Here is a 14,302-nt window from a genome sequence, read left to right as displayed (position 1 = left end):
CAAAACATACTGAGAAAAAAAAAAGATTATGATGCAAAACATATGGGAGATCTTATTTGTTTCAAGTGGCACAATATTACAGGGTTGACTGTTGTGATGAATAGTCCTGACCAATCACATTTAAATTCAACCACCCCCATCAAGCCAGTGAAATCTGCATATCAAGCCATAATCACTGACTGCATGCAACCAAGTCAGAGATGAGGAGAAACATTGCCGGGAAGAGGGAGAAAGACTTAGCGTGGAAGTTCAGTAAAAGACAGAAAGATGAGAAAATTACTTATAAAGGAAGAGTGCGTTTGGAACAAATGGCGCATAAAATGCAATAGCCTGTCATTTTTGTTTAGACTTCTCAGTGGGAGGTCATTCAAAGTACATATATATGAAAGACGATAATGAAACAAAATTTTGAACAAACTTAACCTCTGTTTTAAGAGTTGTTGAATCAAAAATTGTAAAATTGTTTGACACTTCACTTTTGTGTCAAGGTGCCAAAGAGAAAAGGGGAAATTCTCTTTTTATAAAGTGAAGCCTTTTATTGGAACAGGTATAACGTTCTCTTTTAATTTACTTCCTCTAATTGTGGAACTAAGCACTACTTCTATTTCCTATATGAGAGAACATTACACAGTTGTGCTCATATGTTTGATTACCAGGCCGAATATTAAGGTGTGTACAATTCTTTACTGTGATCCATTATCAGTAGCATAAAAAAATCAACAGTACAATAATTTATTGGGAGGGTTTTTGGGAAACTATATTCTAAAAATATTGTACAAACAATATAAAAAATAGTGACACCTGCAATAACAAACTTCAACATGGCAAGGACACCGAGAAGCATGATTCAAAATACTGTCTGTATTCCATAATTATCCAGTAAATTGCTTGTAATAATGTGAAATGACACATGGAAAAAGTATTGAACACATAAAGAATGGATAGTGTGGAATGTATGGAAACTCAAAACAACACCTAAGATCTATCAATAGTCAAACTGCAATCCAGCCCCCTGTCCATGCAAATGAATATCAACTGGTTCAGTCCTAATTGATGGCGTACAAAAACTTCTCATTGCCAAGGTGTGACTCAAGACACATTTCATGATGGGTAGGAGCAAAAAGCTGTCTCAAGACCATCACAAACTAATTGTTGCCAAATATAGTAATGTGCTTGGTTACATGCGCATATCTTGGCATCTGAATCTTCCAGAGAGCACAGTTGGGCCATAATAAGTAAGCAGAAAGCCAATCATACCACCATAAATCTGCCTCAATCATGTGCAACTTGCAAGATTTCTGACAGAGGAGTGCAAAGAATAATCAGAAGAGTTGTCCAAGAGTAAAGGACCATGTGTAGAGAGCTTCCAAAAGACCTAAAATTTGCAGGTATTTTATCACAAGTGAAACAGTGAGAATTGCACTTACTCACCACTGCCACAGCCCGCATGCACGCTCATCACGCAAGCCTCCATGAGTGAAAATAAAGCATGTGAAATCTTGTTTAAAGTTTGCCGAACAGCAATTTATACAATCCAGTTAAATACAGGAAAAATATAGTCTGATCTGATGGGAGAAAACTTCAACTCTTTTCCCACCACATTTGGACAAGAAACAGAACTGCACATCACCCTAAAAACACCATACAAGTAGTGCAGTTTAGAGGTGGGAACATGGTTTGGAGCTGCAAATGGTACTGGTAAACTTTGCATTATAGAAGGAAGGATGAATGGGCAAATCTACTAAGATATTCTTGACAAAAATCATATGCCATCTACAAGCAGGAAAATGAAACGAGTGTTGACATTTCAACAGCATAATCATTGAAAACGTAATGCCAAGCAAGCGCAATTAGTTTCAAAGGAAAAAAAATAAGGTTCCTAGAATCATCTGACTTGAATCCAATCAGAAATCTGTGGAAAGAAAGGTCCATAAAAGAAGCTCGTGGAACCTTCAAGATGTAAAGATGATCTTTTTTGTTTTATATTTTGTGAGAAAAATGGTGACTTGTTAAAAAGATATTTCAGCCCCTGTATGTTCTTATTATATCGTGGAGTTTGACCTATTTTGGGTGGGTCTGGAAGGTATCTCGCAATACAAGCGGCAGTTCATAGTGCATCCAACATCTGATAAAATATTTTAATGGTACCAAATTTTAGTATTAAGGTGATCATTAACCAGTGAACTCCTCCTGTTTAAGAGTTCTCTTCTTCATTGCCATCATAATTCACCCGTTAATCCCAGGATCAACTTTGTTACTCAAGTGTCTGCCCTTGAATGTATTTTCCATCCAAAGGGTCTGATTTCAAGTCAGCAGCCATGCTCAATATTTTGTCCATTGACTCGTGTTACAGGCACTGCCGGGTCATATTCTCAATGTTGCCCTAGCTAGTGTCCGCGAGAGGAATGGCCATCATTAAAACCGGGCCCAAGGACTGATATTATTACAGTCCATCTTTGGAGCCATATGTCCACTTATCGGTCGATTGGAGTAGGTCTCCTCCATAAATGTAGGCTAGGAAATATGCTAATTAAATTCCAATACAGGGGCAAACATGAATCATGAGAGGCACCCTCAATAATGGGAGACAGAAAAATCAATTTCCTGGTGCGCATTTCCGTCAAGATTAGCTGTACTCATTGGGTGATTTTTACTGCTGACGACATCTTTTGCGAACAATGACTGACCGGTTGAATGAATGAAGTTGCAGTCCAGTATGAAAGGGATGAGGTTATGATCAAGGAGAGAAGCAATTTGTAGCTTGGGAGGGATGATCAGAGACAATTGATATTTTGTAAGTGAAAGTATGTGCACCGGGTGTTGTTGTGTGTTTAGATGGAGAGTGTGCTCTCAAGGATAACACCCAGACTCTTAACCTGAGGGGAAGGGGAAATAGAGGAATCATCACGTTTAACCAGAAAAACTCACGTTTGGTTTTCGAAGACAATGCAGAAAAGGAAGTGGAGGACCCAATTGCAGGGAGGCAAGGCATGAGTGCGGAAGTTTCAAAAAATATACTTAATTTCCCCCCAAAAAAAGCAAACAAGGAACGTGGAAAAAGCAAAGTCCCACAATAGATAACCAAAGTAACACTTCAATAAACCTAAAACTGGAAACAACGTGACTGCTAAGATGTGGCACAGACAGAGACAGTCGCACCTGACAATGAAAATGAACCGACAAGATCTGAAAGAAACCAGCGTACTAAAGATTAGCAGATTGATGCGACAACAAGGAATACCTGGACAAGACACAAGTGTCAAGAGGGAGCTGGTTGGTTGACAAAAGTTAGAAGCGTGACGAGAACGGGGGGACAAAATAACGAAATAAGCACAGAAGACATGAAAACATGGAACACAGGCCAACATTAAAACAAAATACAACCCAAAATAAATCATGGACCATTATACACAAAATTAAATGTATGGAACACGGGAAAATATGAAACAAAACCAAACAGATCCTAAACCAAACCAGAGACAATGACAAACTGTCAATTTTGCGTACAGTAGGAGTTTGGCTTTATCACTTGTTGTAAAAATTCAGATGAGAACCAGTGTTTGACTTCAGAGAAGCAGGGAGAAAGGAGCAGGAGTGGCGGTAGGTTCATTTGAGAGGTAGAGCTGGGTGTCATCCCCATAACACAAGTGTTAATTGAATGTATGGAAAATATTGCCAAGAGGTAGGATACAGGTGATAAAGAGGAGAGGGGGCCCAAGATAGAGCCCTGGGAGACACCAGAAGAAATCGATCGGCTTTGCGGGATTTCATCAGAACAAACTGGGTGCCTGATACAAGTAAGTACTGAACCACAAAGTGCGTGTACATGCATGTGTGTGTGTGTTATGTCAGTTTGATGGCGTTTATTCCAGAGGAAGGGGTGAGAGATGGTTTCAAATGCTGCAGTCAGATCAAGGAGAATGAGGATGGTAAATAAGTCATAGAGTCAGCTGCCAGGGGGAGGTTCTTGGTGATCTTGTTGAATCCTACCTCGGTGCTATGGTGGGTGCAGAAACCAGACTTGAAGTGTTCATAGAGATTATTGAAAGTGAGGTGGGAGTGTTTTTTTTTTTTTTTTTTTTGGGGGGGGGATCTTTTTTTCTGAGATTTTTGAGAGAAACAGGAGGTTGGAGATGGAATAAAGGCTATTGAAATTAGTGGAGAAAAAGAAAATGTAAATAAATCATTATAATTATTGAATTTCCCCATTAAATAACAGGTGCAACTTGATGTTAAAATCCAGTTCCGTGTTTCTATGATGTCTATTAAAACCAACAATAGTCCACCCCAAAATTCACCAGGATATTGAACAAATAGTCATTACATACCAGCTACAAAGTCATTACATGCTAGCTACATACAAGCTACAAATAATGTTTGTTTAAACCGCTACTTATGTTAAACCATACTTATAAAACTAGAATATACAAAAAACAGCATGTATAATGAGAACATGGGGGAAGGATCTGTGTCACCAAAAGAGAATCATTCACCTACAATTCTCAGGAAATGTGCTCAAAGCTCTAACTAGAGTGCCTGTCCAGTACCTGATGTGTGTTTCTTGTTGTGTTACAGATGGAACAATCCAAACAAGATGACCGAGGCGGAGAGGAGGCTGCTAATCAAAACAATGCAAGTGACAGACTTCTTCCTTTCACTTCCCCTGTGTGACATGTCATTCCCATCCGTTCAGCATTAGTCACCCAAGAAAATCACGTGTGTGTGTTTTGCGGGGGGGCGTTAAGACACCACTCGGCAGTGTTAGTGAGATGCATAGTATTATGTGGGACACAAACATTATTCCTTCATCATTTTTCTCTTTTTTTTTTTTGCCACCTGTCACAGTTCCCCAACAGTTTGATCATTCTTCTTCCAAGTATGCTTCAGTTTGTTGTGTGTGCGCGTGCATGGGTGTGACTGTGTCACTCCAGGCAAAATACACTCCCTTGCCTCATTCCCTCCAATCTTTCCTCCACATATGTTCTTTCCTCTACTTATCCACATGCCGATTCTTTCTTTGTCATCTGCTTCAATTTGTTTTGCTCCATGCCTGCTTACTGCTTATTTACTTTCTAAGATAATACAATCTGAGATGAGACAAGTTGTGCATTTATTTCGCAATTTAAACCATTTCCAGGCTGACACAGGTTAGAACACACCAATGATCCGAAATTACATTACACTTATGGAGTGAGCAAGGTATGCCTTGTGGGTCACATATGCCAAACACTTTCTTTTCACATTATCGAGAGACTTGTTGCATTCATGTAGCTGTTGATCCATTAAATTGGTAGTGTTATGTATTTATATAAATTTTTATTTGTTTCACACTTAAAAGCGGAATCCTGACCCAATATAACAACCAATGGATAAAACTGACTTCTAGGACCAAACAATGTGTGTCCAAAAACAGTCTCCATTTATCACTTAAACTTAACAAAATGTGTCAATTCTAGAATTGGCTGCTGTTTTTTTACTGGGGCTCTGGCACAATGCAGGTAGTCAACGAGACTGTGTTTCCAGGTCACAGATATACAATATGACTACATTAAATTCCAGAAAACAATGCCTTTCGTGCATGTGGCAGCCATGTTGAATGTGGCAATATTGACCGGGCAGCCATGGAATTACTTGCCAAAGTCGACCACAAAAATTGGGTGACGAAAGTTTCTTCCTCCAGTTAATAACAAAATAAGTAATAAAAGCACATTTGTGCTACCCAGAACCGATTTACGCCACCTGGAGCCATTTGGCCACTGTCCGTGTTTTCCACACAGACATTTGTTGTAGACAAATACACTCTTGTGCTCATGAAAAACTGCCAAAAGCAACAGATAAGCATCTGTAAGTGATTTTTAAAACACATTCAATGTGAAATGTACACATATGAATCAGATAGATAGTAGTTTTGTTTTTGTTTTTTTTGTTTTTTAGCTTTTTTACCTATCATGGTAATTGCTCGCATGGTCATGTCAAAACTGATTGCTAACCATTTAGCAAAGGCTGAATTTGTTGTCTCAAATTCTATACAGTTCATACAAGACGAGTACCAAGCATTACAGATTAGGGATAGAAGTCCAGTCTTCATAAATGAGAATAAAATCCATGCTGTGTGGTGGTGATTACTCAAGTACTCGACCAAATGTTACTACTGTTCATTATTGTATGTCGAAACAAGGCCACAACGATATTGAGGCACTTTCAATTTCGGAATATCATGAATACTGTGACATCCATACATAGGACAAATATTTGTTTGTACACTTGCATGTTCTGGAATGTTTATTTTGCTAGCTTGCACCATGTAATCGAAATTTGATTAACTTGGAGCCCTGTTTATTACAAACCCAATTCCAATGAAGTCGGGGCGTTCCGTTCTTCTTATCCTGTTGGCTTCTCCCATTTGGGGTCGCCACAGCATCTCATCTTAGACGAACGCATATTTGTTTTGCAGTTTTTATCCCGGATGCCCTTCCTGACGCAACCCCTCTGCATTTAGCCAGGGAGAAAAGCTTACAGCACCTGGTATTCCCATGTGGTCTCCCATCCAAGTACTAACCAGGGCCAAACCCGCTTAGCTTCCGAGATCTGACGAAATCGGGAGTTCTTAGGGTAGCATGGCTGTAAGCCCAAGTCCAGACGTTCTGTTAAATAAATTAAAAACAAATACAATGATTTGCAAATCATGTTCAACCTATATTTAATTGAATATCTTACAAAGAAAAGAGATTTAATTTTGAGACTAATGAACTCTGTTTTTAGCAAATAATCATTAACTTTGAATTTCATGGCTGCAACACAGGGATGCAAAGTTCAACCGCCAACATCTGTGATGGTATGGGGCTGTGTTGGTGGCATGGGTAAATTACCCATCTGTGAGAGCACCATTACTTCTGTGAGATTACAAACAGGTTTTGGAGAAACATATGCTGCCATCCATGCAATGTCTTTTTCATGGACGCCCTTGCTTATTTCAGCGAGACAATGCCAAACCACATTCTGCACGTGTTACAACAGCCTGACTTTGTAGTAAAACACTGTATTAAACTTGCCTCCCTGCAGTCCAGACCTGTCTCCCATTGAAAATGTGTGCCACATTATGGAGCATAAAATAACGACAAAGACCCCGGCCTGTTGAAAAACCTACCAAGCTTCAACAATTGGTGTCCTCCGTTCCCAGATATTCATTGAATTTTGTTTAAAAAAAAAAAAAAAAAAAAAAAGATGTAATGCTGGTAAACATGAACCTGTAAATATCTTGTCTTTGTAGTGTGAGTTTAATATAGGTTGAACATGATTTGCAAATCGTTCTATTCTGTTTTTATTTTACACAACATCCCAACTTTGTTGGAATTGAGTTTGTAATAACATGAATATTTACATACTTGGTGTTTTTTGTAGCATTTTTATATACCTAGTGGGGTTTTTTTTGTCAATTTTGTAAATGTAAATGATCAACTGACATTACTACCAAAATAAATAAATAGTCTGTGGTAAAGAAGCTCTGATGAAAACAAAAGGCGTTTTTTTCCATTTTCATTTATGGAGACCACAGTTCATCACTAATCCGCTGAATTATTATTGTATATTAGTGTGTGTATCTGTGCATGTGGCGGTATAGCAGCGATGTTATGGAAATCAATCCCACTGTCGCATCACAGTGAGACAAAATTCTGAATGAGTCACTTAAAAACACTGATATATTTTGGAATAATTATTCGACCAAACATTTACTTGGTTATTTAATTTCATGCTTGCTTGGCTGTCAGGCACTCCAGACACACATCTATTTGTATGCAAAGAATTAAAAAGTAAATTCACCTAGCAATAAAGTAAATGTCCAATTTCAAATGTGTTTCTTTATTCTGTGTGTGTGTGTGTGTGTGTGTGTGTGTGTGTGTGTGGTGTGTGTGTGTGTGTGTGTGTGTGTGTGTGTGTGTGTCTATAGGAGGGTACACAGGTGTCCTGTTGTCAGGAGAGGGAAGGTCCAACAGAGAGGAGGTCACTGAGTCCTGTCCATTCAGAGAGAGAAGCCCTGCTTGTTGGTAAGGCCAAACGGTCATTATTCCAATCAGCCCCGGCGTTAAATGCAATATATATATATGTGTGTGTGTGTGTGTGTGTGTGTGTGTGTGTGGTGTGTGTGTGTGTGTGTGGTGTGTGTGTGTGTGAACATGTGAACGACAGTGCATGCATGTGTAGCCATCCTGAATGATATCACCATTTGGAAAAAGAACACGAAAAGCTGACGAAATCCCAACTAATGTTAACATTTTCCAAAACAATTTGTTTCGTTTTCAGTGGAATTAAACATATTTCTAGGCTTTGTAATGTTTTGAAATGATATGTGTAAGTCTTATTTTGCACATATACATTCACTGTGTAATGTGGTGTCCATTTACAACAAATATCCAGAGTGTTTGAAGAGCTTGAATTGGAGCACCAGACCAAAACTTACAAAGCGGATTTGGAGCTGTAATTCAAATCTTTGTTCATTTTACTTTGTGTCGCTGGATGCACAGCGTATGCTCAAAATCGGCATCCCTACTTGTTTGGTGGTCACAGAACATTGCTTATGTTCAGTTTTAGAGGACGTAAAGTGTTTTCCGTGCAAAAAAAAAAAAAATAAAAAGACTCAAGCGCCGGCAGAGGCCTTGGTAGACACCATCAGGGTGGGTCTCTTGATGCTCCACAGGTGGTTGATATCAGAAGATTGGTTTTATCACATCTCCTGGGAGGGCTGTGCGTGAGCAGAAAGCAGATGGTTACTTTCACTTTGGAGACAGGTTGTCTTTGACAAGGCTTAGGCGACAAAGCCGTCCCTAACCACTCGCTCACATCCAATCTTCAGCCACAGTGTACAAAATGTCGACCCACATAGGAAGAGGAGATGCCATCAATGTCCTCTCTATACTGCATATTATATTCATTATATTAACGCGCAACCTGTTCTCATCGTCCCTCAGGCATCATCTCCACGTTCCTTCATGTGCATCCTTTTGGAGCCAGCATCGAGTACATCTGCTCCTACCTGCAACGCCTCGACACCAAGGTACCTTCACATCACTTCCACATCCAATACGAACATGTGAACAGCTCGGTTGCTAACATATAGCGAGACAGGATCTGAGGAGCTAAATTGCTGAGGTAGATCAAGGATTTTACATCTCGTGCTCCATTGAGATGCTATTTCTAATGGAAGCTCATAAAACACTAACACGCTAGCATTTGGTATGCTAACGTATACCAGGATCCCAACCTGGGAACAGAAAGCACTAATCTCTTCAATGAGATAAATATTTTGCCGTGGAAATAGATTGAAGTAGTTGAGAAATGAAATGTTGTCATGTGTGAAATTAAAAAAAATAATAATAAATTTGAAATTTGGAAAATATGGCAAATAGTGGCCAGAATGGGATTGTGAAATGTTTCTCATATTTTGACCCTCATTTAGCTTAATAAAAAAAAGTAACTGTGAGCTGTGTAATTACTGTGTAATTACATGAATACCTCGCTGACGGTATCATTTCAAAGTGGGCAAGTTAGGTTAGTTTAATGATTGAGTAGGAATGAAAGACAAAAAGGAGGGAAAAACAGCTTTTAAACAGTATCTATTCCCATGTTGTTTTGTCGAGGTTTGTGGAACTGAATCGTTATTCTCCTGTGACACTGATTATGTTGTCTCAAGGTGAAAAAGAAGTCAAATTGACAAGCTCACAAAGGCAAAAGGGTTACTTATTGATCTCTTTAAGAAAGCATAAGCCCTATACTGTTTCCCTATTCAGTGAACTGGTCATTGGGAAATTTCTTATAATTGCATCCAGGTTGTTTGTGTAAAACAAATCAATATAACAGCCTCATTTGCAATCTGTGAATAAATGGAAGAAAAAAAACCTAGAACTTCACCAGAAACTTCTTCAGACAGTTTGAAGCTTGAAATGTCATTGGTGTGTGTTTTTTACTGTCTGTTCGATCAGCCAATTTCCTCCGTTGTCGGAACATATTAAAAGCACGTCCTTCGCTGGCCAAGACGCCGCGAGCCAAAGAGTGGCATAAATCCTACGGCCGCTGCACCCCTTTTTTTTTCCTCAGGGGTCTACGAATTCCGTTTAAGACATTATGCATCTGCTCACAGCAATTTGCCTTCCTCGGTTCTTTGAATCCCCAAATTCTCTGCTTCTTGCTACACTGACAACCATACAATGCCATATAAAAGTATAATATATGCCCCTCCTCAAATTATTTTCTTTTTTCAAGATTATCAAACACCTCTCCTGGAGCTGTCAATTTATTGTGGTGGATGGATATGTGTTTCCCAATAATCCTCAGGGCTAAATTGCTTGGGCCTAGATGCCCCTGGCATACCAAACATGTCATAGGTGTGGGACCATATAAAGCACAGCCAAAGACCCTGATGATGAATATTATGAGTGGATTTATGTTTCCCTTATCTGGACGCAGGCCACAATGGCCACCCTGTCTCGCCAGCCCTGGAGGTGGGGTTTCGAAAGCGAGCGCCTGGTGGCCATGCCAGCATCTTAAGGGGCAGTCTGAAAGGGCATCATGGGTCCCCTTTCAAATGGGCTCACCACCTGTGGGAGGAGCCATAGGGGTCAGGTGTAAGCTCCGCACCGAAGGCAGGGACCTGGAATATCACCACTTGGCAAGGAAGGAGACCGAGCTTGTGTGTGAGGTCGAGAAGAAGAAGAGACTGGATATAATTGGACTCTCCTCCACACAAGGATTTGGCTCTGGTATTTTTTAGAGGGGTTGAGAGGGGTTGGACTGTCTTGCACTCGAGAGTTGCCTATGGTGAGAGGTGGCAAGCAGGTGTGGGTTTACTTCTTGCCCCCCCCCCCCCCCCAGCTTACTGCCTGTTCATTGGGGTTCACTGCGTTGGACAAGGGGATAGCCTCCTTCCGCCTTAAGGGGACAGGTCCTGACTATTTTTGTGCATATGGACCAAATGGCAGTTCACAGTACCCACCCTTTTTGCAGTTGTTGGAGGGGGTGCTAGTGAGTGCTCCCGCTGCAGACTCCATTATTCTGCTGGCATCTTTCTGTTGTTGGATTTCTTTGCTCACCATGGATTTTCCATAACGAAGACCATGTTCAAGCATAAGGGTGTCCAGACATGAACATGGCACCAGGGCACCCTATGTTCCAGTTCAGTGATCGACTGGTTGTGTGCTGGGACTTACCCCCGCTTTGTTAGACACTCAGGTGTAGAGAGGGGTGGAGCTGTCAATGCCACCACTAGATGGTGAGTTGGCTCCAATGGTGGCAGAAAATGGTGGTGTGACCTGGCAGGACTAAATATGAGGGTCTGCTGGGAATGTCTGGCAAAATTACCTGTTAGAAGGAGTTTCAATTCGCACTTCTGACAGAACTTTGCTAATGTGCTGGGGGATATTGAGTCAGAGTGGACCATATTCCACGCCTCCATTGTTGAGGCAGCTGACCAAAACTGTGGTCGTATGGTGGTCAGTGCCCGTTGTGGCGGCAATCCAAGTACCCGTTGGTGGACACCAACAGGGAGGGATACCGTCAAACTGAGGAGTCCTATCGGGCTTTTTTGGCCTGGGGGACTCCCGAGGCTGCTTATGGTACCGGCTAGCCAACCAGAATTCAACTTTGGTAGTCGCTGAAGCAAAAACTTGGGGCTGAGAAGAGTTCCATGTGGCTTTGAGAAAATTCTGTTGTGGCGACGATGTCAGCATGTTTCCATGTCGCTGTGACTCATTTTATCACACACGTGTCCAAGAAAGAATAGAGGTCTTCGCTTGACTGGTGTGTTTGTTGCTGTGATGGTGCGTTCAGGTGCCCACATTTTGTCTGCTCTACCCACGCACACCAGTGAACAATCATTAGGCAGCCTGCATGCACATTTGTCAATATGCCTTGGCTGGACTCCCCCACAACAACAAGTCGAAGAAAAAGCAAAAGAAGCCAATGAAGCGGACACTCTGCTTATCTGGTGACACCACACGCGGCATAATTACGTGTTACGACACAGGAGGCCCGCGTGGAACAAGGCTTCTTCTGTCTTGTTCTCCAAATGACAAGTTGGTGATACGTGATGAATTTTACTCAGAGGTGGGAGGAAGTGAGGTTGGCTATTGTTACTAACTTCATAGTTTAATTGTGGTTCTTTAAGTTGGTATTCCATTCAACTTAAATTTGATTTCGATGCTTTGATGTTGATTTAGGATTAAGTACAAATCCACAAATGTAAAAAAAAAAAAATAAAGCAACATACCATAAATCATTTGAAAAACAATTTCTATCATAAACAAAGACCGACAAACTGTACAACTCAATTGAAAATAAATGTTTTTGAGAGGGTCAGTATAATTATTTCGTGTGGTTTCACAAGTGCGCACACCCTCTTATTATTTTAGCTGGAGATGTGGCTTTGTTCGGAATAACCCAGTCCTATTCAAACTCATGTAAAATGGGAGTTAGCGCGTCATTTAAAGTCCCTCTGGTTAACCCCAAAAGAAGTTTAGATTTTTTAGTATTTTTTTCCTGATATTTTTTGTAACCCAAGCTAAAAGGACAAGCCATTTTCCGCAGAGAACTTCCACTGCATCAGATCTCAGGGGTTTTAAAGATTTATATTGGTGTAATTTTTTACTTCATAAAAACCTGCCACTTGAACAGGGATGTGTAGATATTTCGTATCTGTTGTGTATTCAAAAATTAGCCACTGTGCATTCAATATAAGTACTTGTCCTGTACAAACACATTCACAGTCCCTTTTTTTGATCCCTGTATTGTCTATTATTGTATTTTCAATAACCCACTTTCTTTGTAGATCAACCCGGCCGAGGTTGAGGCTCTCCTCTCCCGACTGCCCTGCACCTTCAGGCAGGAGCTGACGGGCGTGGGCGCCAGTCTGGAGAAACGATGGAACTTCTGCGGATTCCAGGGTATCAAAAACACGTAATGTTGTGCTTGTGGAGGGAGCACCACTAAAACCCTCCACGGCTGTCAAGACGGCATCCCCACAGTTACAGGAATGTTTACTTGACACGGCCATGACTCTTCAAGAGTCCGGGCAGAGGAGTCACTGGATTCGAACGTGTTTGCGGCCCACGTCGATTGGGTATCAAAGCTTTCTGAGCCTTTTTGGCGGGTACGACCAGGACTAAACAGGGCCTGTGACATCTTCGGGGTCGAACTCTTCAAACCTCCAAAACCCTGCAGCCTCCATCCCGCTTGTTCTTTTGTTTTTGTTTTTATTTTTTTTGTCTTTCCTGGTTTGTAACATTGAATATGAAAAAAAGATATCATATATTTCTTCATTTTCTGTAAAGACTGTGAAGAATTGCAAAGAATTGTTGTTATATGCTGTACATGCTTGGATTGTATTTTTGATTATAAAAAGCGAACTTCAATCCGACACTATTTTGGTGTATTTTTTCAGTTTCTACTGTTTGAGTTTCCCCTTTGATTTTTTTTGGGGGATTTGTTTATTTATTTATTTGTTTTGGGGGGAGAAGGGAGGTGTTGTTTCATACATGGAGGGCAGCATCACATCAAACCTGAACAGCTGTAATGCACATACACAGATTCACCAATGCAAGATGGGTATTAAATTCATAAATTTTTTAATTGCAGTATTTCCACAAAAAGTGGCCTCCACTCTACTGAATGCTGAGCCACAATATATTGACCTGTTCATTTCTCATCGCTCTCACTTTCTCTTTCTATTGCCTCTTGTCTCTCTCTCTGTGTTCCAAGTTCAGTTCCAAACAGTTATGATGTGTGAAATGTAATCCATTCATCCATTTTTTAAACCGTTTATCCTCACAAGGGTCGCAGGAGTGCCGAATCCTATCCCAGGTCTCTTCAAGTAACATGCGGGGTATACAATGAATTTGTTGCCAGCCAATTCCAGAGCACATAGAAATAACTATTCACAGTCACAATCGCACATCAGGGCAATTTAGAATCTTCATCATTAAAGAAAGACATGCGTTAAATTAAAGTGAATTACATTGAATATTTGGTGGCATACCCCTAACTTCTAATAACTACATCAAGCCTGCAACGCACTGGCTTCGCAAGACTGTTGAATTATTCATTTGAAATGCTTTTCTTGGCATTCATTGCAGCTTCTTTCAGTTCTTGTCAGTTTCTGTGGGTTTCGCCCTTCAGTCTCCTCTTCAGGGGGTAAAATGCATGTTCTATTTAGTTAAGCTCTGGTGATTGACTTGGATAGTCTACAACCTTGCACTTTCCACGTCATGAAGTCCATTGTTGTGTTGGTAGTGTTTTTTTGGCAGTGGTCCTCCCA

General features: G+C 40.6%; 1 protein-coding gene and 1 pseudogene across 6 annotated transcripts in view; one reads left to right on the top strand and one right to left on the bottom strand.

Moving 5' to 3' along the window:
* enox2 (ecto-NOX disulfide-thiol exchanger 2) overlaps window positions 1-13,405 on the top strand; it is a 257,527-nt gene extending 244,122 nt beyond the window's left edge. For all 6 annotated transcript variants that reach the window (XM_061834677.1, XM_061834674.1, XM_061834676.1 and 3 more), the window contains 4 exons: window positions 4,576-4,632; window positions 7,949-8,045; window positions 8,967-9,052; window positions 12,818-13,405. In XM_061834677.1, coding sequence (XP_061690661.1) covers window positions 4,576-4,632; window positions 7,949-8,045; window positions 8,967-9,052; window positions 12,818-12,949 — 372 coding nt within the window. In that variant the 3' untranslated portion in view covers window positions 12,950-13,405. The remainder of the gene's footprint in view (window positions 1-4,575; window positions 4,633-7,948; window positions 8,046-8,966; window positions 9,053-12,817) is intronic.
* LOC133509298 (5S ribosomal RNA) lies at window positions 6,511-6,629 on the bottom strand (annotated as a pseudogene).
* Window positions 13,406-14,302: the final 897 nt, after the last annotated feature.

Source organism: Syngnathoides biaculeatus, chromosome 11, assembly GCF_019802595.1.
Source record: "Syngnathoides biaculeatus isolate LvHL_M chromosome 11, ASM1980259v1, whole genome shotgun sequence".
In the NCBI taxonomy this organism is placed as follows: domain Eukaryota; kingdom Metazoa; phylum Chordata; class Actinopteri; order Syngnathiformes; family Syngnathidae; genus Syngnathoides; species Syngnathoides biaculeatus.
The sequence above is the reverse complement of the archived record's forward strand: the minus strand, read 5'-3'. Positions and strand labels throughout refer to the sequence as shown.